Here is a 23,378-nt window from a genome sequence, read left to right on the forward strand (position 1 = left end):
CATTAAGCTTGCCATGGAAAGGAGTAAGAAGGATTGGATGAAGACAGTAGGAAAGCAGAGAGACGGAAGGGATCAAGCATCTTTATACGCTTATCTGAAATTCCTACCAATGAATTACATAAGTATCTCTATCTTTATCTTTATGTTTTATTCGTATATCATTCATATCCATTTGAGTTTGCCTGACTGAGATTTACAAGGTGACCATAGCTTGCTTCGTACCAAAAATCTCTGTGGGATCGACCCTTACTCGCGTAAGGTTTATTACTTGGATGACCCAGTACACTTGCTGGTTAGTTGTGCAAAGTTGTGTTTATGCCATGGTATTGAACACCAAGTTTTTGGATTCATTACCGGGGATTATTTGAGTTGTGAAAAGAAGAGATCACAATTTCGCGCTACCAGCTTCCATCTAGAAGTAATTTCTGTAAAGATGAAAAGTGACTGACATAGGATAAGCTTGTGCGGCTCTTGATATAGAGGTGCTTAAGAGATTTTGAATGCATCTTAGTTTCAAGCCTCTCAAGTTTTGCACAGTTCAGAAGATCTAAAAGTTCAAGTTTTCCAAGTGATAAAAGAGATGGATGGATATGACGCAAACTTCGACAGCCAGACAGATGTACACTTTTGAGATTATCTGCCTTGGAAAAATCTGGAAGTTCCACCAACTTTTAGGAATCTGTTAGATCTACTTCCTCTAAATTAACAAGATTCTGCAATAATGCAAATGGAAAAACCAAAATGGTAAACCATAATATGGGGTTAAAAAATCACACCCATCCATCAAACAAATGACAAAACATGCATTGTGTACAAACCTGAACCCCATCCCAAAGTCTTTTAAGGAAATGGCTTTAGTCCTACGGGAAGCTGCAGTTTATTTAATCTGCCATCACTTTCATGTGGGATATATAATTTGAGAAATCTTAACTTATGCATCTTTTTGAATGTATCAGCATTCAACTATAGATCTGCTATTTGAGACATATCAAACACTATGCTTTCAATAGAATCAGTTCCCTGATAAACAAAAAGAAAAAGAAATGAATTAAATCAAATGAAATCAAGTAATATCAAAACATTGCCTCTAGGAATTCAACTAAACTATATCTCTGTTCTAACAAATTTTCTCCCAGAAAAGAGTGTGTGGCTTACTTTGTTGTTTCCCAAAACATCCTGAATATCATTAGAATCCCACAAGTGGCTACGATTTTCAGGATTTTCACTAGATTGTTGACAAACGATATCCCAACCTAATTCTTGGATCAAGTCATGCATCCGCACACAATTATGAGATATAGCTATTAAAGCTCTATCAAGAAGGGATCTCATGCCAATAGCTGCATACAAGCCATAACTGTCTAACAGATTAACTACGTATTCTACAAGCTCTCTCTTAAAAAAACATGCGATGTCTAGAAAAATTTGTTTTGCCTCTTCATCTATTCCATCATAACTCAATCTTAAAATATTCTGAATTTCTGGATCTGGTGTCTTCTCAAGCTTTTGCAATGCACTATGCCATTCAGCTTTACTCTTTGAATGAAGAAAAGAACCCAATGCTATTAAGGCTAGTGGGATGCCTTTGCAACAGCCAACCGCTTTCCATGATAGCTCCTCGTATCCAATTTGTGGATAGTCTTCATTGAATGCATTCAAACTAAACAGTTTAAATGATTCATGAGAATCTAATATCTTCATCTCATATATTGTTTCAACTGTTGAAACCAGCACATTTTTGTCTCTAGCTGTGATAATGATCTTACTTCCTGCACCACACCATTGAAGCTTCTGAACCAGGTAATCTAATTGCTCTAAACTACTCACGTCATCAAGAACTATGAAATTTCTTTGTTTGCTTACCCTGTCCTCAACAAAAGTGGATTTTCCTGTGTTATTTTGCCAAAATTTTCCCTGTAAGAGCTCCAAATAAAGTCGACGACGTAACTCAGTTAGTCCATAGTTTCTTGATCTTTCCCGTACATTTTCTAAGAAGCAGGAGCCTTCAAACGTATAAGAATATTTCTCAAATATAAGTCTTGCTAGAGTTGTTTTTCCTATACCCCCTATGCCACAAATTCCAATCATTTTGACTTCAACAGATTCACTTAATAGTGATTCTACCTTTTCAAGATTTTCACTAATGCCAACGAGACTTTTACTATCATTGGGTGGGTAATGGTCAATCAGCTTTTGAAAAACATCTTTTACAATATTCTGAATGAATTCAATTTCGTCCCTACAATATGAAGGAAGAGGAAATGGGAGGGGGGTCAAGACATAACATTAGGAGCAGTGTAACACGATCGTCAACAAAATTGAACTAAAAGGGGTTCCTTAACTCAATATACGCATACTTACCTATAAGAACGGGAGTTCAAGCCTTCTAAATTTGCTGCTACAGTGAGAGCTTCCCTCCACTTCTGAACCTCCGCCTTCTTGTTATTCTGCAAGTATTTTTTAAACGCTTCACTGTAACTTCCTAGCTGATACCTTACATGTGATGGATCAACGTAATTGCAAAAGCAATAAAGCCATTGGTAGAAGTTGACCCATTTATAAAGGTGAAATCAGTGATTGCAGAAGTACAGTCGAAATTTAACTACACCATAAGTTATTGCAAAGCATGGTTAGCAAAGTAGATGGCAGTGGAGTCAATTTTTGGAGGTTGGGAAGCTTCATACAAAACTTTGTCCATATAGTTTGAGGCCATGTGTCACAAGAAACTATTAGCAGTCGTTCATTTTGAAACAATGTCTGCGTATCAAGAGGATGACTTTGTTCCTAATAAAATATTAGATCTTGCTATCATTTGTTCAGGGCACATTTTAAGAATATCATAAAAAATAATTTATTAAAAATTATTAAAAAAATAAATTCTTTTATATTTTATATTGAGCATATCAAAAACTTAAAAAATTTCTATTATTACGCTATTAAAATATGCACTAAGATAGTTAAATTCTAAAAAATTACACTACCAACTTTTTACACGTATTGATTTCATATAATTATGGTTTTGAAAATTTGACTAGACTGTCTGGACGGACTAATCCAAGCTTGAACCAAATCTCTTTGCGATTTGGCTCAACATTTAAAATTGCCGATTATAAAATTGTTCAAAAACGTTGAACTGAGTGAGAATCGATAAGTTGAATCGAACCGAGATAAGACTGGTTCTGTTAAAATGGTGCCGTTTTGCATTTTCTTAAAAAAAGAAAGTCTTATTCTTCTTCACTTCTCCTTCTCCTCATTCAGATATATCCCCACCCCCCCAACACAAACCCTAGGTTATTCCCCCTCCGCACGAAGGTCTCACTCAGCGCCGCTGTTGATTGAGCTCAGACATCACCGTGTTTTCGTCTGGTCATTCGTGACTCTGCGCTTTTTCCTCATTTAATAATCTGTGCATCTTTCTCGAGCTTGTCTTTAGTTTCTGGTCTTCACAGTCATCGTTCGTCGCGCTCAGACACAACCGTCCTGGTCTAGAAGTCGTGGTCGAAGTTTCCAACTCCTCTCCTCATTCACTAAGCGCAGCTTCTTACTCAAGCACATCGTTCGCCGTCTGCTCTTCGTTTTTCCAACCGTGTTTCTGCCGCCGTCCATCGTCCTGATTGCGCCTAGTCTTTGTCTCTGCCGTGCTTCTGCCCCTCTGCTCAAACTGCCCAGAACGAAGGCACATTTTTTTTAAATTTTCATTCTTTGTTCTTCATTCATTGCTTGGAACATTGATTCAATGATTTTTTTTAGATTTTTCTAGAACATTGATTTTCTTTGGGATTCTGATCTTCATTTTTTTGTGCAATGTTCTTTGTTGATTTTTTAATTTGAATCATTGAATGATTAACTCTATTCTTATGCTATATTGTACTCAATTTTTTTGTTTTTGATTAATTGAATCCTTGAATAATTACTTTATTTTTTAGTTCATTGGTTTATCTTTATTAAAACTGTGCTAATTTAATTGATTTAGTTCACTATTAACCTTATTAATCTTTATTAAAAATTAAAAATTATGCTAAAAATGTTGTTAAAACTCTATTTATTTTGATTTTTTGGGAATTCTGGTCTTGTTTCCTCTATTCTTTGTTTTTCATTGATTTTTAAATTTGAACCATTGAATGTGTTTATGTGCTGTATTGTACTCTATTTCCTTGTTTTTGATTGATTGAATCATAATGATTAGTTAATTTTTTAGTTCACTGGTTAATCTTTGTTAAAATGGTGTTAATTTAGTGGATTTAGTTCATTAGTTAATCTTGTAATCTTTATTAAAAATTTAAAATTATGGTAAAAATTTGGTTAAAACTCCGTTTATATTGATTTTTTTTATTCTGGTAATTATTTTCTCTATTCTTCATTGATTTTTAAATTTGAATCATTGAATGATTGGCTATGTTGTATGATATACGGACACTTTAATGAGTTGTTATGTCAGTATGTCGGAAACATTTCGGATACAACACTTATCGACACTCGTCTAACACGCGTGTTTGCCGTGTTCAACCGTGTCTAAATAAAAAATAAAAAATTCTTTCTCGGACACGTTTGTACACACCTAAATATCATCACGTGTCGGTGTGTCCAACCTTATTCTTAATATGTATTCTTAAAATAAATTTAAAAATTGTATATATTATTATTTATTAAAATAAAAAATTTATATAATTTATATAATTAAAATAAGACATTAAAAATAATTAAAAAATTAATTTACATTTTAATATAAAAAATGTATGCGTGCGTGTTCCCGTGTCTTATAAGCTTTTAAAATTTGTGTGTCGATGTGTCCCATGTCGTGCTGTATCCTATATCTATATCAATGTCCATGCATCACAACCTGTGTTTCTGTACTACTGTATTGTACTCTGTTTCCTTTTTTTTGATTGATTGGATTATTGAATGATTAGTTAATTTTTTAGTTTATTGGTTAATTCTTGTTAAAATTGTATTAATTGTTAAATTAAGAGAGAGGATGATGGTGGCAGTTGAAAGGTGGGAAATTTGGGATTTTTGTAGGGTTAGGTATTTCTATCATTAGGAACTCATTTTTTATGGGTATAATAATTATTTTTTTATTTGATTGATACATTTATTAGCGTCTGTATATTTCATGGATACATATGGTAATTTACTTTTTATATATACCATTAAAATGAAAAGTACACCAAAAAAAATATACATGAAACTTGATGAAACTTGAAAGGCAGTCCAAGCATACCCTATTATTAGAAAAGGCTATACTTTATAAGCATAACTAATTAATAAAAAGTGTAGCCATATATAAGGTAAATTTCTTGTACTTGGTGGCTGGAGGTTTGCTTATAAATCGCATGGCACTAATGAGTATGATTTGAATAGGTGACATACATGAGTGACCTTCCAGTCTTTCCTTAATTTAATGTTAACAGTGGCCGTTTCATCTTCTTTGGCAATGGTATTTATAATACTATGTTCATGTTGCAAGTGTGAGGTGTATGAAATTAATTTTACATTAAAAAAATAAAAAAAAAGACAAAAAATTTATAATATAAGAGACTCATAAATTTACTATTTTAAGATTTTGAAGCTCCGAAAATCATCATTCTTGCTGTTAAGAAAAGTGTCAATTGTCAAAGCATTCTTGCTGTTAAGAAAAGTGTCAATTGTCAAAGCATTCATCTCAGAGTGATAACAAGTTATATTTACTCTCTGCAATAATAATCTCAATAATAGTTAGAGTTGTAATTCGATAATATGTCGTCGTCTTCCTATACAACAAAGTACGATGTATTCATTAGCTTCAGAGGTGAGGACACTCGCGAAACCTTCACTGTCCATCTGTTTAACGCTCTGGCAAACAAGACAATCCGAGCATACATGGATTGTCTTCTCCAGAGAGGAGATGAAGTCTGGCCAGCACTCGAGAAAGCGATCGAGAGCTCGCTAATATCGATCGTGGTTTTCTCAGAAAAGTACGCAACCTCGAAGTGGTGCTTGGAAGAGCTCGTCAAGATTCTTCAATGGAGGGAATATCACGGTCAGGTTGTTATATCAGTGTTCTATAGAACTGATCCATCAGATATACGGAACCAAAGTGGAAGTTTTGAGAAGGCCTTTGCAAAATACGAAAGAGATTTTGCAGAGAGTGAATCCAACAGAGAAAAGATATATACTATCTGTTATTTTATTTATTTTTTATCAGAGTGTTCCATCATCAAAATAATCAACGGTTTTTTACAGAAAAACATAATTAAACTTTTTTATGAATATATATGAAAAATTAGTCATCATTAGTGTATTTTGATTATTTTATTTGTATTTAATTTGTAAATATAAATTTAACTAATTAGATTATTTATAACATTTTATTATAAATGTAAATTAAGTTTAATTATATTATTTGTAAATTTAATTACATTACTTTTAAAGTTTGATTATAAATATGAAAATGTCTAACTTGTTTTGTTTCTCTTGGTTTTGGTCCCTATACTATATGAAAATACTATGTTTGTTTTTAAGTTCATAAAAGTAATGATAATTTGTTTTTTTTTTGGTGACTTTGATATAATGATAATTTGTTTAAGTCCATTAAATAATAGTTCCAATTTTTTTTTTGAAAAGTTTGAGGGACTAAAATCTAATATTTTGAAAATTTATGACCTGCTCTATATGAAACCAAATCAAAACAATTTTTAAATATTTGGACTAAAATTAAAATTAAAATTTTATATATATCAAAACCAATAAAATTTAAGATAATCAAATTTTATGTTCAAATGAAATTAATAGTTAAAGTTGGATAAGTTGGTTTTACCTTTTTTTTCATTGTTTAGTAGTATTTGTTTTAGAATTATATAAAGAAAAAAAGAGAAAATAATAAAAGAATAAACTCTTTTTTTACTTTACAAAATCTTAAAACAAAAAATAAAAAAATTAAGAAACGAAAATCAAGTAATTTGGAATACAGGCCATCTTTTTCCTTTATTCAAAATATATAGTCTTAAAAATTGATGAATGGTTTTTAAAAAAATAATTTCATTCATAATTTGTTTTGAAAATATACAGAATACATATATTTGAAATTAGAAATTAGAAAAATAAAAAAGATATTCATTGATGTGTCCAGTACAATAAAGGAAAAAGTATAGTAAGACAATGGTGTAGGTCCCTTTTTAGAATTAGTAAATCTGTCCACTATTTAATTAACAAAAGAAAAGTGAGTAATCTCACACTATTAGATATAATTTTACACCATTAAAAACACTAATAATAGTTAATTAATGGCTACAAATCACAAAGATTTAGATCTTTTAAATTTTGAATTTCACGTTAGAGGGTAAAGTGTGATATCTCACTATTTATTATATATGTGGGATCAAGAGAAAATATAAGAGAAAAAATATTCAAAGATGATAAATCACACTTTATCATCTAAAATAAAAATTTAAAATTTAGAGGATCCAAATTCAAATCAATAATACTAATGATAGTGAATTAATGACTACAAATCACAAAATCTACTTGCCCTAGCCCTAGCACTTCTCTTATCTTAGTAGAAATAGTAATAGAGAATGGAAGTCTGAGTACTTGACGACTTGAAGTATTTTAGGTTTTTAAACACCAAAAAACAGTTACGAAAATTATGTAATAACATGATATTTCTTAGAGAAGAAGAGAGCCAGTTTATTTGGTTTTTGAATTCATTGTAGGGACGATCATGAACTCATCAGAAAGGTTGTGAATGATGTATTGAAAATGCGTATCCTAAAGCATCCCATAGTGCCAACAGGCCTGGTTGGAATTGAAGAAATCCGTAAGATTGTTAAAGTCAACATGAAGCAACACCGAGTAATTGGAATTTGGGGTATGCGTGGGATAGGGAAGACAACCATCGCTAAAATGTTATTTGCAAAATCCTTTCCTCATTATGACCATGTTTGCTATGCGGAAAATGCAAAAGAATATACGCCTCAAAGGCTTCTCTCATAGCTATTGAGGGAACGAATTACCACTGATGCAACAGGGTTCGTGAACAGTATGAGCAGCCTTAGCAAAAAGAAAGTTCTCACTATCCTCGACAATGTGAAGGATTCTGATCAACCATTGTTAGAAGTAGTGTGTGAAGGGTACAAGAGCCCACAGTCGAGAAAGTAAACTTATTATAACAACAACACATAAGCATTTGCTTGAAAACAGAGTTGATTGGATATTTGAGGTCAAACAATGAGACGACTCAAAATCTATAGAGCTTCTTAGCCTGAAAGCATTCGAGGAAAGCATCCTCCAAAGCCTTATGAGATTCTGGTGAATAAGGTTGTTAAGTATGCCGGGGGAATTCCTTTAGCTCTGAACCAAGTTTTTATGCTAAGTTACTTGTTGAGATTCGCATGCCGCACAGCCATGTCAAGAAACTCTGGGAGGAAAAGCAGGTAAAGATATAAACATACATACTCATGAGTCATGATCAGGTTTTCTTTTTGTTAAATTCAGATTTGAAGATTTTCCATTCTGATGACTCAGTACTTTGTGCAATTGGAACAGGAACTTAATAATTTAGAAGGGAACGACTTAAGCGAATGCAAAGAGTTAGAAGAGCTTCCAGATTTGTCTGAGGCTAAAAGACTCAGATGGGTGAGTCTCTCCAGTTGTGAGACTTTGCCTATTCTTCATTCATATGTTTTTTCCTCCAACACACTTGTTTCTTTGATCCTGGATAGGTGTACAAATTTGCAGTGTGTTAAGGCCGAAAGACATTTGAATTCTCTGCAGCACATAAGTGTCAAAGGCTGCTCAAATCTCAGAATTTGTGGTATCGTCAGATTTAATTGAAAACTTGGATTTGAGCAACACAAAGGTTGAAAAGATGGACAAATCAATCGGGAAACTACAGAAGGTTGAATGCCTCATTTTAGAAGGTTCAAGAGTTAAGCATCTTCCAAAGGAGCTATCAGCCTTAAGATTGCTTAAGGAGTTGTAGCATTTATACAGTGGACTAGAAATTGACAAGCCATCAGCTGCAAGGCCTGTTTAACGGCTTATCATCTCTACAAATACTACATTTGAAGGATTGTAGTCACTTGTTTGAATTTCCTGACAACATTGATTCCTTATCAAAATTGCGCGAATTAAGGCTAGATGGAAGCAATGTGACCTGGTTGCCTGCAACCATCAAGTGTCTTCAAGAGCTGAAAATTTTGTCCCTAAATAATTGCAAGTTTCTTGAGACACTGCCAGAGCTTCCATCTTCTATCAAGGAGTTCTCTGCTGATAACTGCATCTCATTGGAGTTTGTATCAGCTCTAAACACTCTGGCAACAAAGATGGTGGGAAAGACGAAACGCATCTCCTTCAATAATAGCTTGAAATTGTCGGCTGGACACACATTGCATTCGATCATGGAAAGCATCCATTCAACAATGGTGAGTGCTGTATCTAGCAATGTCATGGTAAGAAGCTATGCAATTGATGTCCATAGCTACAACTACAATAGTGTGGAGGTCTGTTTGCCAGGAGACACAATCCCGAAGCAATTTGCATATAAAACGGAGAAATCCTCCTCCATAACAATTGAACTCCCTGAATCTCCTTCCAATTTTCTTGGCTTTATCTATTCAGTTGTTCTTTCACCGCGTCATGGAATGGAGAAGCACGGTGCCAAAATCCGATGCGAATACAACTTTGCAGGAGGCAAGAATTCTTCGTGGGAGGATATAACTATAAGTGAATTGAACTCAGATCATGTATATATATGGTATGATCCATTCCTCACTGACAAAATTCTCGGACAATATGGGCCAAGTTTTCATCTTAAGTTCAGTGTTGCAACTGACACGGGAAGTTGATGACTCCATTATTATTAAAGAGTGTGGTGTCCACATCATAAATGAATTAGAATTGCAGAGATTTTTACTGAAATTAGATAAGAAGAAAAAAGAAATGGAGGAGGAATCATCAGTGCAATATTTACACTTTCATCCACCACATGGATCTCAAGATCACAGCCATGTCCAGACTCCACCTCAAGACAAAAAGAAAGAAAGATTTAATGAGAAGCAGAGCAATGACATCGAAAACCAGAAATCAAAGCGAAAAAGAGAAATGAATGAACAATCATCTTTTGATTGGAAAATCGGTAAGTAACCAAATTGCAGTAAAAATTCACCTCACTAATCTCATACAATTATGCTTTTACAGTAATAAATTAGTACCGTTTCCACACAAATTGTCAAATCATTGTACATAAACTGTATTAAGGTGAATGGTTATTTACTATAATTTGGTCAGTTTTGCAATTATATTAGTTAAAAGTACGGATAATGTAAAATTTTTGCAATTATATTATTTATTAGTCATTATAATTGACATTTTCAGAAGAGAAGATAAAATCCGCTCCCAATGAAAACAAGACTAGTGGTGGAAAAAGTGATGAGGAGAACATAGTAAGTAAAAAATTTTCTTTTATGTCTGACATTAATTTTTATATACTGACACTCTGACAGTATAAAATAATTATATTATCAGTCAATAAAATTAGAAAAAATAGTTGTATATTGCCATAGTTGTTTACCTTCTTATAATATTATTGGTAGAGGCTGGAAGTGTTTTATAATCCTAAGTTTTTAGAGAAGTATTGAAAAAGCTTTGTTGACTTCATTCCATCTTACTCAAAACATGCCATAATTACAAACATAGTTATAATTATTTTACCGCTATTTTAAAATTACATTGTGCAGATCAAAGGCAAAGGAATTGAAGAAACACCAACTGAACATGATGCTGCATTGCCTCTATGTATTGATTCAGTTAAAAACAATGTGTTCCAAGACAATTCAAATGAAAATTATTATGATCAGCTAGATAGGATGGAAGAGGCCAAACATTTGGAAGAAAAACTACAAGAATTTAATCATAACGTCCATGATATGACTGCTGATGAACCATACAAAGAAAAGCAAGGGGAACCAATGGATCTTGAAACACCTGAATGTCAAGACCACACTAGCAATGTAGAACAAACAAGAAAAGGTGAATGCTACCCAACTCTCTTTAAAATAAATGTAAGTTATCTTTCATGATGCGTTAAATTTTAATTGGTCTTAACCATAGTTGGGTTATTTTTGTAATTTATTATTTAATATGGTTAATGGTATAATTTCTTAAAATATCAAAATCTCACCCACTTAATTGAAGCACTTTTCCACTTCTCAATTCTTTCTTCATCGCGTAGCTTGGGTCCTTCCAAGTATCGCCGTCGTCGTGACAAGAAGCACCGTCGTCGTCATTACTGCACTCTTGCACAATCTCTCTTTTTTTTCAATGCATCATTCCTTAACTATGTTGTTAAATTCCCGTCCTTCTTAGTATAGCCAGCGCTGATGCCATCGCTATCTCCGCAGTCTTCTCACTCGTTACTTTTTTTGACGTGAATTACTTCTTACTAACATAATTAATGATTGGTTTGGTTATTAAATTTTTGGTGATTGCTACGGTACGATAATAAATTCATACATACTGATACGTTTAAAATATAGACAAATAACAATAAAACATGTAGAATTTATTTTCCACGTCAGTATTTAATTTTTTTTTTCTAAATATATAGTATATCACTACTTTTACTAAAATACCCTTTTAATTAAATAAAAATAAAAATTATTTATTTATTTAATTTTATAAAAAGACTTAAACATCCTTCCTTTATTTGATTAAACAAAAATACCCTTTTAAATTAATCAAATTTTAGAATTCAATTAACAATTAATCCTAATTTTATAATTTTAAATAATTGAAATAACAAAATAAAAACATATTAAAAAAACAAAAAATCAAAATTATTCTTCATCTTCTCCAATTCTCTTAACTCTTGATTATTCGTGCCCCCCTCTAAAAAAAAGCAGTTAAAGACCCAAACCAAAGCGACAAAACCCTAGCCCGGCCGCTGTCTCCGGGTCCTCAGCGCTTCCGCTTCTTCCTCTTCCCCTGTCCGAAACTAGGTAGCTCGGCACGTCGTACCCATTCTTGCTGGCTTCTCTGTTCGTGGCTTGGAGCAGTTCGCCGTCGGATCACCACTTGCCGTCGTCTCGCCGGTTGCCGTCGTGGCAAACCTACGTCGATGACCACCTTCTCTGCGAAATTGAAGGCAACCACCTCTCCTCCGCCGCAATCGTCGGCCAAGACGGCAGTGTTTGGGCTCAGAGCTCTAATTTCCCTCAGGTTATCTTTAATACTTCTCAATTTCTCTCTCCAAAACTCTCCTTCTTTCTTAGTGCTTTGTTTTCCAAATTCATCTGTTCTTTTTTTTTTCATTAATTTTCCTCCGATTTATCAGATTTGATTTGCATGTGACATACTGACATATCCTATGGTTTTGGTGTTAATTTGATACATTCGCGCTTTAACCATAGCTGTTTAGTTTTATCAACTGGAGCTAATTGATTAATTTTTCAGTTTCTTAATGTTTCACTTGTTAAGTGCAATTTATGCTATAAATTAAAGCTTGGAGAGAGTCATTAGGAATGACTTGGAGTTTGGACTATGTGATTATCTGATATGAGATGCATTCCTTTTTATTAGTATGTAACAACATAAGATCAATCATACACTCGTTATTGTTATATATGAAATCGGATATTCACATCACTTGTGCAAGTAACATGTGGCTGGGGATTTCAAGTGTGTTTGGTTCATAGCACAAGTCAAGTGATCCTTGCAATCTGAAATAGTTTTAGTTGATCTATTCTTGATTGGTCTTTTGTGTTGTGCAGTTCAAGCCTAAGGAAATTACTGCTATCATGAACGACTTTGCTGAGCCTTGATGGCTTGCCCCCACCGGGTTGTACCTCGGTAGCACCAAATATATGGTTATACAAGGTGAACCCGGCGCTATCATTCGAGGGAAGAAGGTACTGACTGTTTCTAATTATAGCTTGAATTTTGATTGCACAAGTTCATCAAAGAAAATACAACAATCTATGATAATGTGAATCTGCTAATCTGATTGAGTAAATTTATGATGTAATCATGGATTCAAATTGTGGTATGTGACTGCTTTAGGCCATAGCTCACAATGAATCAGCATCAGCGTAAAACTCATTGCTGCACCATGTCCATACCGTTGTTACCTTGATGCTGGTATTGGCCATTGGTTGTTAAAATCTCAGCTTGTCTTTGTCATGCAGGGTCTTGGTGGTGTTACCATTAAGAAGACGAATCAAGCGTTGATCATCGGAATCTACGATGAGCTGATGACTCCAGGGCAGTGCAACATGATTGTTGAAAGGCTGGGTGATTATCTCATTGATACGGGTCTTTAAGTCTTTTTTGTTATTTCATGTTATCTGCTTGCTTATTTCACTGGCTCCTATACAAGGCTTTGCATCGATTTGCCAAGAGAATGCTCGATTGTAGTGTAATAATATTAATTAATGGTTATTCAAAGTCATGGGATCTGCGTCTAGGGAAGAAGTTATGGTGCTTGAGAAGTGAATGATAACTATAATCTCTGTTGTTGTGCTTTTTAGCGGGTATCTGTATACATTTTACAAGTGGTTTTAATGCTATGGGCATAGATTGGCATAACTTTCTAAAACCTTATATCTCCCATGCTTTTTCTTCTCAATTTTATCTATGCCCAAGGAATATAATGTTATTATCATCACTGATTCACGGTTCTGTTAGCATCATAGTATATTTCCTTTTACTCTTGGAAGAAATGTTACACCTAATAGTTCTCATCAATTTTGAGATTTCTAAACTGTGTTCTTAGGGTGTCAAATTATGAGTGGAGAAAATGGAAAGGGATAGAAAATAGGGACAAAGAATCTCAATCCATTGGCTATGGACTTTTGATTAAAGTCTTATGTCTGCATTGTGTCTTCATTTAAAATTTGACACATGCATAAATTTCGTCCCCATTTTCGCCAAGAATTTGGCACTCAGAAACAAATAGGATAGAAACAAATATTTGACTATCCACAAGTACCAAAATATTCATGGCTTGACGCGCACAAGTTTTCTTTAACCTCAAGAACCAGATGAATTTTTTATTAAACAGGGTTCAAATAAGATGTTCCCCTTAGGCCTTAACAACATAATTTTTTTTAATTCCCTTGTATTTCTTGTGCGTCTTACGATCCAACAATTTTCTTTGTTGAGTTTACGGAAATATACAACATAAAAGTTCACAATGGACAATCCACATAGTACATTCTTTTAGAGACAAACAATCCCGAACATGATACTACTCATCACCATAATAGAGGGTAAGAAATCTTTGAATATGTAGTGATACAAGTATATGTTTTCTGACGAGTTGGCATGTATAAATGGGGGAACCCCACTCTGCATAAAGTAGAAAATTGGAAATAAACCAACTGTACTTACAACATTTTTTGTATAAACTATTCACAAACCAATGACAATGCAAACTAACAAAATACAAATCCAGAAACGACCCAAAAAGTACATACCAATTCTCCACGCTGGTCTAAAGCTTCAAGATAACAGTTATATCTAAATCCAATTTGTTGAGGAGATAGCTGACGGAAAGAATAATCTCTCTTATTATAGAAGACGGTTGGATAACACTATTGCTGCTTATAGTATCCACCTTGATGAGGTGGAGGGTATGGAGATGGAACGGTATATGGAGGCCTGGGAACAGAACCAGGTTGCCGAGCCGGCGCATTATAGTATGGCACGCCATCCAGGATATGCTGGTTGGCCATACTCTGCTGGTGCCTGCTGATGAACCTGATGGGGTTGGTATGGAGCGGCAGATGTTGGTGGAATGTGGTATGGAGGTGGAGGCTGATGCGCTACTGAACCATATGAGGGAGGGGGATGTCTGTAGGAAGAAACCGGAGGCTGCTCAGGTGGTTGATAATAAGGTGTTTGGGGACGAGGATCTGTTTGTTGTGTACTGGGTCTTTGGTTTTGGCTTCCAACTGGTGGGTAGCTACTACTAAAAGCACCTGAGCTTTTATCTTGGAAACTCAGACCAGCCACTTGTCTTTGAACATCTTCAATCATTTCTCTGCACTGGATGTTCCTTGTCATTACGAAGTCATTGCTCTGCTGCTTTACATTTGTGATCGCATCCTATCGAACAGAAATTTGCATAAATAGCAAGTACTTGTTTTCAACCATATATTTAATCATACTCAGATAATTTCTTGCATAATAGAATTCAATCAACACATAGTTGATAAGTTCTAACCTGCAGAGTAACATAATTTTAACCCTTCATTAATGTTGTCTTTTATCTCTCGAAACTTGGCTATGGCAGCTTCAATCTGCTTATAGCATTTTTCACGTGAAGCTGAGATATTATAAGGAAACCATGAAAAGATCAACCATCAGACAAGTAGGGTGACTACACCGAAAAAAAAAGAAAGGGTAGCATTCTGTATGAAATAATAAGAGCCAGTTCAACTATTACCACTGAAATAGAAAAGAAGGTCCATTAATTAATGCATCAGTTTAAACAATTTTCTGTTGCTGGTTAATATTCAGTTTTGTGTACATTAAAATTAGATTCAATATTGAGGAGAACAACCAAATACGATATACCTTTATAGTCTTCAAGATTGAAGAGAGCCGAGAATTCATCATTCTGAGCCTGTAAACAAAAGCAAACGGTTGTTAGAATCACATGATTGAAGATTGTTGCTTGCTCACAATAATCAATGTAGTAAGTAAAAAGGGAACCCCAGAAAATTTTGTATTAAAAAAAAAACCACCAAGACAGTTTGGGAAATATTTCCCTTAGAAAGTTCTAATATACATCAATTCTTTTTAAGCGAGCGCACATAATGCAATACCTGGATCTGCATCAACAGTTGCTCCTGTGCCTCAATATTTGAGCTATTTCTTCACAAATATGGTCATATTTTGCTATTTCCTTCTTAAAGAGATCCTCATGAGAGCCAGTGGATGTCATCAACTTTGGTAATATATCATCCTGAAGATATTTTTAGAAATATAAGCAAAGATAAATAGTACATGTTATAGATTCATGAATCACGGATTACATAGGATGGAAAAAATTCCACAAGAAGCATCCTAATCAGGTGTACCTTTCTTTTCATCTCTTTAAGCATGTCTTCAAGACCAGCCCTTTGGGCTCCAAGAGTTTCTACTTGCCTCTGAAATAGCGAGCACAAAATTTGATAAGAATTATAAACACATCTAATGCCAATGTTGTAGTCATTTTTTAAAATTATAACCCTATGAAACAATTAGAACATGTATTACTAATATTCCTTTTGTAAACTAAAATCCCTTTTCCTACTGCTAACTCTAATCAATACTCCATTGTCCCACAATATGACACAGATAGGATGAACTGAAGGACTGTAAAACAAAAATATTACTGAAATTGCCAATATAGCAAAAAATTTGTCACATATACCAGAAAATTCTAAGAGAAAAATAACAGTCATATAAATTATTGATTCAAGAACTGGTAGTGAATCTTATTCTTTGAAAATCATAATACACAATCATAAAATAACCATAACAGGACCAAAAACAGCAACTAACCAGGCTCTGCTTGAGAGATCCCACAATAGCATCTTCATTTTGATCTAAAGACATAATCGGCCTTGCCAAGGTTGGAAGTGCGGATTCAATCTGGTAAAGTGCATAGGAAGTTCAATGACTGAGCAACATGTCCTAGCCACACCAAGAGCCAAATGAATCATAACAAATAGTACAACAATTTACCGGGCGGGCATCAAGGATTGACATGAATGCCAAATTTTCTCTAACCGAACGCTCAGGGTTTAGGGTTTAGGGTTGGGTTTTTGAGTTCTATACTTCTTTCCAAGTTTTAGAAAGGGCCAAAGGGTATCTATCGAAGAGGGATTTTTGATTTCTGAATCTGTTTTTTTTTAATGAAGAAATAAAAACGACGGCGTTTGGAGGCCTTTCGTTTTGAACCGGTAACACTCCAAAAGCCGGGCGGGTCTAACAACTGTTAATTACTGCCATAGGGCTGGTCTAACAATTGTTATTTTATACTTGTAAATAAGGTTCTAAAAACCGGACCGATCATCAAACTGCTCTAGTTACTGGTTTATTGGTTTATTGATCCAACCGGTCCAACCGATGATTCAACCGAAAAAATCGCTATAGAATAAAATAATAAATAAATTATAAATAAACATCTTAAAATATCTTCCAAATTTAAAACAATACACAAAAAATCATCAACCAAATTCATATGATCTTATCAAAATACAAACTCAAAAGTTAAATAGTAAAAAGAAATATCTAAATATTAAATTTTGACTTTGAGGATTAACAGGATCACTTAACACTTCAGATTCTAATTTAAAAATGTCAGGAGATAAAGGATTATCAATTTCAAAAGAATGTTGAGATAGAAAATGTTGATCATTCTATGATATTATGCTAACTGAACATGAACCTGAACCTTGCAAGATGACCTTTTCAGTTTAATCTTAGGTAGCATTGCGTTCATCTATTGTAAAAGAGCTCTCTTAGCAACAGATTCTTCTTGCTGAGCAAGCCATAAACGGGATCTAGTGTTGTTTCCAAGTTGAGGTATCAACATAACAAGTAGTCATTGAATAAGAAAGCATAACATATCACCAACTACCTATACACTTTGGCATTTATCTTTATGAACTGATCTATACCTTTTATTTTAAAAAAAAAATTGTATCTAGTACTATTCTAATACGTGAAAGTTGGTGCTAGATTTTTTTACCTGTCAACGAAAACAACACACATTGGTATCTGCTTGTTTTTTATTTGTGCAATCATCAAACAATTCTGCTAGACTCCCTACCGATTGCTACAAATAAAGAGCAAAAGAGATCGAGTATAGTAAATATCGTCATTTTTATTTTCCCATTTTCACTTTTATGACATTTTTTTTAGGTTTCAAATATCGTCATTTATTTAATTTTTCCTATATAAATAGGCAAAATATCTGGAAGATATGCTCAAGTATGACTCGTTCTATAAATACAACACTCCGTTCAAGCCAAGGATACTTGATTTTGCATTTGTGGATATACTAGAAATAGGAGAACAAGCTCCTGGCTCGTAAGGAATATCTGTATTTCTGTTTTCCTCTTTTAAATTTTTATCTACATAAGCTAACTGCGTCTTATTTAACACAATAATGATTGTGGGGTATGGGTGGCAACCTGGATGACAAACTATAGGAAGATGTATAGTTATACAATAAATGTAATTTTCTTTTGCTGAAAAAATTAGTACTTCAATTGCTAATGTGTATGGTTTTGTTGGTAACCTAAAATATTTATATTTTTCAGGTTAATGATGGTACAAGGATGCGACTTGCGTTGGATTTGATTCTAAGGCCCCACAACTTGATGCTGCGTAATGTCATTGAATCTGCTACTAGGAATTACAATAAGTATAAACAAAATGAGTCAAACAAAAATTAAATAATTGTAATTGTCATGTAGTCATGTTTAGTTTATATTAACTACTAAGACTTGTTAGTTTCATCTCTTTTACTTAAAAAATTATTATGCACTATATTTTTTATGGATTCTTGTTGAAAATTAATGTTTCTGTCTTTCGTTCGATTTTAGTTGAATTTAGATGAAGCTTAATTTTCACTCTAGCATTTAGATTCCTTGAACCACTTCTGTATTGTAAGTTGAATTGAAAATTTGATACTAAAATATATTAAGCATTTTAAAATAAAAACAATAGGAGAGAATGGTTATAATTATCTTCTGAAAATCGGTTCGGACCGGCCAGTTGAACTGGTGGAACCTTGAACCGCTACAAAAAACAACTCGGACAAATGTTAAAACCCCAATTTCAAAAACCGCAATTGAACCGTCGAACCGGCCAAGAATTGGTCGGTCGAACCGAACCGTCACCTGGCCGAATTTTTGGAATAAGGAAAAAATGCAGTTCTGAAAACGGTTCGAATTGACTAGTCGAACCGGTCAAATCGTGAACCGAGGGAAAAAGCGGTTCGGACCAAGATTCTGAAAACCAGTTCGAACTGTGAACCGGTATAAAAAATGAATCGGTCATATATCAAAACCAAAAGATTCAGAAACCGTCGTTGGACCTCGAATCGGTCGAGAATCGGTCAGTCGAACCGAACCAAGACCCGACCGATTTTCTAAAATTTGCTCAAAACGGTGTCGTTGGTTAGAGGAACGTAACCATGGTTCTAAAAACCGAACCAGACCGGCCGGTTCAACCAGAATAACCGAGATCCGATCACCTAACCAGTCCGAATAAAGTCAGAAACCGCTTGACAAAAAACCAATAAAAACCGGTCGAACCGACGGTTAACCGGTAAACCGACAAAATCGTCGGATTTTTTAGCAGATTTTTGGTTTGAAAACCAGCAGAACCGTCTGGTTTTTTAGCGAGTTTTTGGTTTGAAAGTAATACCCTTAAACGGCGTCGTTTTGTCTCTTTAAAAAAAAAGAAAAAAAAGAAAGAAAGGCTAAACTAAACGAAGCTACTGAACCCTAAATTAATCACCTCCCTCTCTACCTATTTTTCTTCCCTCTTCTCACCCCCTCTCACTGCTCCTCTCTCTCCGTGCTCTCCGTCCGGCGACCCACCGTCTGGCAAGCTAACCACAATTCTTACCTTCCCTCTTCTCTTCTCGCCTCTCCTCTTCCCTTCGAACGCTTCTGCCCCCCCAGCTCTCGTCACTGCCACAGAGAGAAGCTGAATCTCTCTGCCCTGCATCGTTCCGCCGTTCGCGCCACTCTATGCGCCACCGCGAGCTCAGCCAGCCACCACCAACTCTGGGCGGCACTACTTCTGCTCTTCTTCCCCTTTCCATTTCCCAGTCTGTCTCTGCTACATTCCAGGTCCCTGCCTCATCCCTGCTTCCTGCTTTGTTTCTTTACTTTCTTTTATTAATTCTGTTGTTATTTTTAGTTAGATTGCGGATTAATTATGTTTGTTAGGATAGATAGATATATATGCTGTTAGGTAGCTAGGTTGTGGTTAGAGAATTCTAGGCCTGATAATTGCTCCGTTCTTGTTTATCCAACATGGCTTAATACTGCTTGTTTGCTGAATGATGTTGGTGTGATCATTGCTGTGCTGTTTCTGTTTCATGTGACCTGATTCTACCTGCTGCCCTGCTGAAATGTACTTGTGAAATTAAGTTGATGCTGCCTCTGTACATGCAATCCATGCTTTTCTCATGTTAATTGCAATTTTTGGATTCATGTGCTTATATTTTATCTTATTTATTAGCTCTGAGGGATATTTCTTTGCATTTTGATCATTCCCTCTTGATGTGGGAGTTCTAGTGCAAGTGGGGTTTTCCCTTTTTTCTGGGATTTTGAAGTGGAAGTGGGAGTTCGAGTGATTTGGATTATACCCGAGAGAAGGGGCTGGTTGATGCAGCTTTTGTTTAAATAATTAAAAGTTCATTTATGCTCAGTTTTGAATATGCTGCCTGATCAGGGAAAAAAGGTAAAGTTACTCAGCTCATATGTGTGTCTTTCACTAATCTATTATGTTTCACTCAGTAAATCACTATTGATGTCTTTGTTATTTATGGTTATCTTTCAGCAGTTTGTTGAACTACAATTCCCAAATTCACATATTTTTTGTTTATTAGGCAGTCAATGACAAGCAAAATGAAGCCATCACAGCTGCATCTAATGAGTTGGCCAAAAGAAAAAGCGATCTTGAAGAAAATTTAAAACTTTCACATGATTTAAAAGTAAGTATAGTTTCATAATGATCTTAGGCTTTCTATTTCTTGTATTTGTAATTTTCTTGTTCTGATACTTACTGGAAACTATTTAACTGGGTTGATGGATTCTCACGCTCATACATAGCTGCTGCCTCTTCAGAAGTTGTTAATACAAAATACTGACTTCATGTGTTGTTGGGCTTATTGAATGCCTGAAATAATGATTGCTTAACTTAAACTTAGAAGTTCACATTTTGCTTGGGTTGAGAATGGTTCTTATATGTGGCATTTCATGTATTGAAACATAATATGTCTAGAATCAAAGTGGCATTTCATGCATTTTCTTAGAGTATAGTCTTGATCTAAAAGTAATATTAGAGTGCCCACTAAACTCTAGTTGTTGCCTTGCTTCGATGAATTCATAACTCTTAATTCCATTGATAAATTCTTGGTTTCTGATTGATTATGTCACTCATGGAAGGTCTAGTCGCAGCATGGAATGTTGCTAATGTGACAAAAGGATCAACTGAGGTGATATTTGGTCTCGGAACTGTTGGCCTTTCTATAAGTGCAGCGAACAACTCTGTCTATCTTAACTTTTCAGTTCTCAATTGATTACTAATTATCATTTCCAAACTACAAGATCATTTATGAATTCTCCTTTAATTAGGTTGCACAAGGTGCAAAACTAAGGGGAGCATCTCGAATAATTGGCGTGGATAAGAATCCACATAAGTGTGAAAAAGGTGCCAAAATCAGTCCTGAAATCGATCTGAATATTGTTTTTTCACCTAGCACAATCCTTGGTTCATTATTTGTTATTGTGTTTGTTGTTGCCGCAGCAAAAGCTTTTGGATTTACAGAAGTTGTTGACGCGAGTTCCTACCAAGAACCTATTGCTCAAGTTACTATTCCTTTTTCAGTTATACCATCTGACAAGGGCTACTTATTACAAGTATCCAAAGCAAAAGTTTTCATTCCAGTGGCTAAATGGTGATTTATTTTCAAAATTGTAGACAGGGGTATTGCCTCTGTTTGTACCTTTTGCGCAAGCATCTGCAGCTGTACTCACAGCTGTTCTTATTGGTTCTCTGTATTATGTGGCTGCCTCACCCAAAGGTCCTCTTCTTATTGCCCTTCAACATGTTTTCCCTTTGTATTGACTTATTTTGTTTTTAAGCTTGCTTAACAATCTCTTACTTATTTGTTTACTTCTTTCAGATCCCACTTATGTTATGGCACCTATTTTGCAATCTCGCTTGGGCCGTCAAGATTTGAAAAAGCTGTTTGAAGGTTCAATTACTTATCCCTGCAGCAAAGCATTAGAATCAGTTCATAGATTCATAGATTGAACAAAGTTTCATTTGGTTCAGAAAGTGGTGGAATAAAGTCATAAAGTTATAAAGTTTCTCTATGATATAATATCTACTAGTCATTGATTAAGCAGTTTCTACTTATTATATCTGTTTCATGAGTCTGATTGCACTGTCTGCTTTCGGTTTGCAGCATGGTATGAGAAGCGCCAAATGAAAAAGATATATTCCCCTCTTCTTGAAGGACTTCTTGCCCTCTGCTTGGGTTTTGAATGGATTCAAGTAATCTTCTTATCTTTACATTTTATATAATCTTCTGAAAATATTTTTCGGTTTTGTGTAATAGTTTCAAGGATAAACTAATTGGCAATGGTTATGTGACAAACAAATAACATTCTAGCTCCCATTATCACACATGGCATATACTCAACGGTTATATTGGGACATGGCCTTTGGAAAATTCATGACCACCGGCGTAGACTACGGCAAAGAATCCAACAGCTCAAATCAGAAGAAAGATATTCCAAGTAGATTTTGAAATACCATCCATGGCTGACACAGCTTGATGAAAAATTGTATATGTATTAGAGTTGTTAATCTTGTAAAGGAAAGTTGTATAATTATGTTAGTTAAGATCTCTTACATACAGAATAAGCAAGTTCTGATTACAAAATTTTCCAGTTATGAATGTTTTCCAGTAAAATGGGGAAAATGTTTGGTGAAACTGGTGCACGAATTTGTAATCCGCACAACTAACCAGCAAGTGCACTGGGTCGTCCAAGTAATACCTTACGTGAGTAAGGGTCGATCCCATGGAGATTATTGGTTTGAAGCAATCAATGTTTATTTTATTAATCTTAGTCAGGAGGCCAATAAGATTATTTGGATTTAATTGTAAGAAGTCAAAGTATTTAAAATTATTAGAAAAATAAAAGAGAATCAAATCGTTACTTGGTGTGCAGTAATGAGAAATATGTTGGAGTTCTGGAGATGCTTTGTCCTTTGAATTTCTACTTTTCCTTGAAGTCCTCTTCCCACACGCAGGGTTCCTTCCATGGCAAGCTCTATGTAGGGTGTCACCGTTGTCAATGGCTACCTCCCATCCTCTCAGTGAAAACGTTCCTATGTTCTGTCACAACACAGCTAATCATCTGTCGGTTCTCAATCAGGCTGGAGTAGAATCCATTGATTCTTTTGCGTCTGTCACTAACGCCCAGCCTTCAGGAGTTTGAAGCTCGTCACAGTCATTCAATCCCAGAATCCTACTCGGAATACCACAGACAAGGTTTAGACTTTCCGGATTCTCATGAATGCCACCATCAATCCGGCTTATACCACGAAGATTCTGATTAAGGAATCTAAGAGATACTCATTCAATCTGATGTAGAACG

General features: G+C 34.7%; 1 protein-coding gene, 1 long non-coding RNA gene and 1 pseudogene across 2 annotated transcripts; 1 reads left to right on the forward strand and 2 right to left on the reverse strand.

Moving 5' to 3' along the window:
* Positions 1 to 963: 963 nt before the first annotated feature.
* On the reverse strand, positions 964 to 3,682 carry LOC107465362 (disease resistance protein RUN1-like). The gene is made up of 4 exons (XM_016084343.1): positions 3,546 to 3,682; positions 2,362 to 2,493; positions 1,156 to 2,239; positions 964 to 1,020 (listed from the first exon to the last, which is right to left on the reverse strand). Exons 1-4 carry the CDS (start codon positions 3,680 to 3,682, stop codon positions 964 to 966), a joined length of 1,410 nt encoding a protein of 469 aa, XP_015939829.1.
* A 10,490-nt stretch (positions 3,683 to 14,172) lies between these two features.
* Positions 14,173 to 16,765, reverse strand: LOC107465388 (vacuolar-sorting protein BRO1-like; annotated as a pseudogene).
* Positions 16,766 to 19,496: 2,731 nt separating this feature from the next.
* LOC110275702 (uncharacterized) lies at positions 19,497 to 20,866 on the forward strand. The gene is made up of 3 exons (XR_002368138.2): positions 19,497 to 19,832; positions 20,227 to 20,448; positions 20,597 to 20,866. It is a non-coding gene; the product is annotated as an uncharacterized LOC110275702 (long non-coding RNA).
* The last annotated feature ends 2,512 nt before the right edge of the window (positions 20,867 to 23,378 follow it).

Source organism: Arachis duranensis, chromosome 9 (assembly GCF_000817695.3).
Source record: "Arachis duranensis cultivar V14167 chromosome 9, aradu.V14167.gnm2.J7QH, whole genome shotgun sequence".
NCBI lineage: Eukaryota > Viridiplantae > Streptophyta > Magnoliopsida > Fabales > Fabaceae > Arachis > Arachis duranensis.

Bases quoted from the DNA above. Each gene is read 5' to 3' on its own strand.
- LOC107465362 (XM_016084343.1), bottom strand. From the start codon at position 3,682: ATGTGCCTTCGTTCTGGGCAGTTTGAGCAGAGGGGCAGAAGCACGGCA. The intron at 2,494-3,545 runs GTAAGAAGCTGC...ATCACATGTAAG, and splicing joins ACGGCGAACGATGTGCTTGA to GTATCAGCTAGGAAGTTACA. The intron at 2,240-2,361 runs GTAAGTATGCGT...TTCATATTGTAG, and splicing joins TTGAACTCCCGTTCTTATAG to GGACGAAATTGAATTCATTC.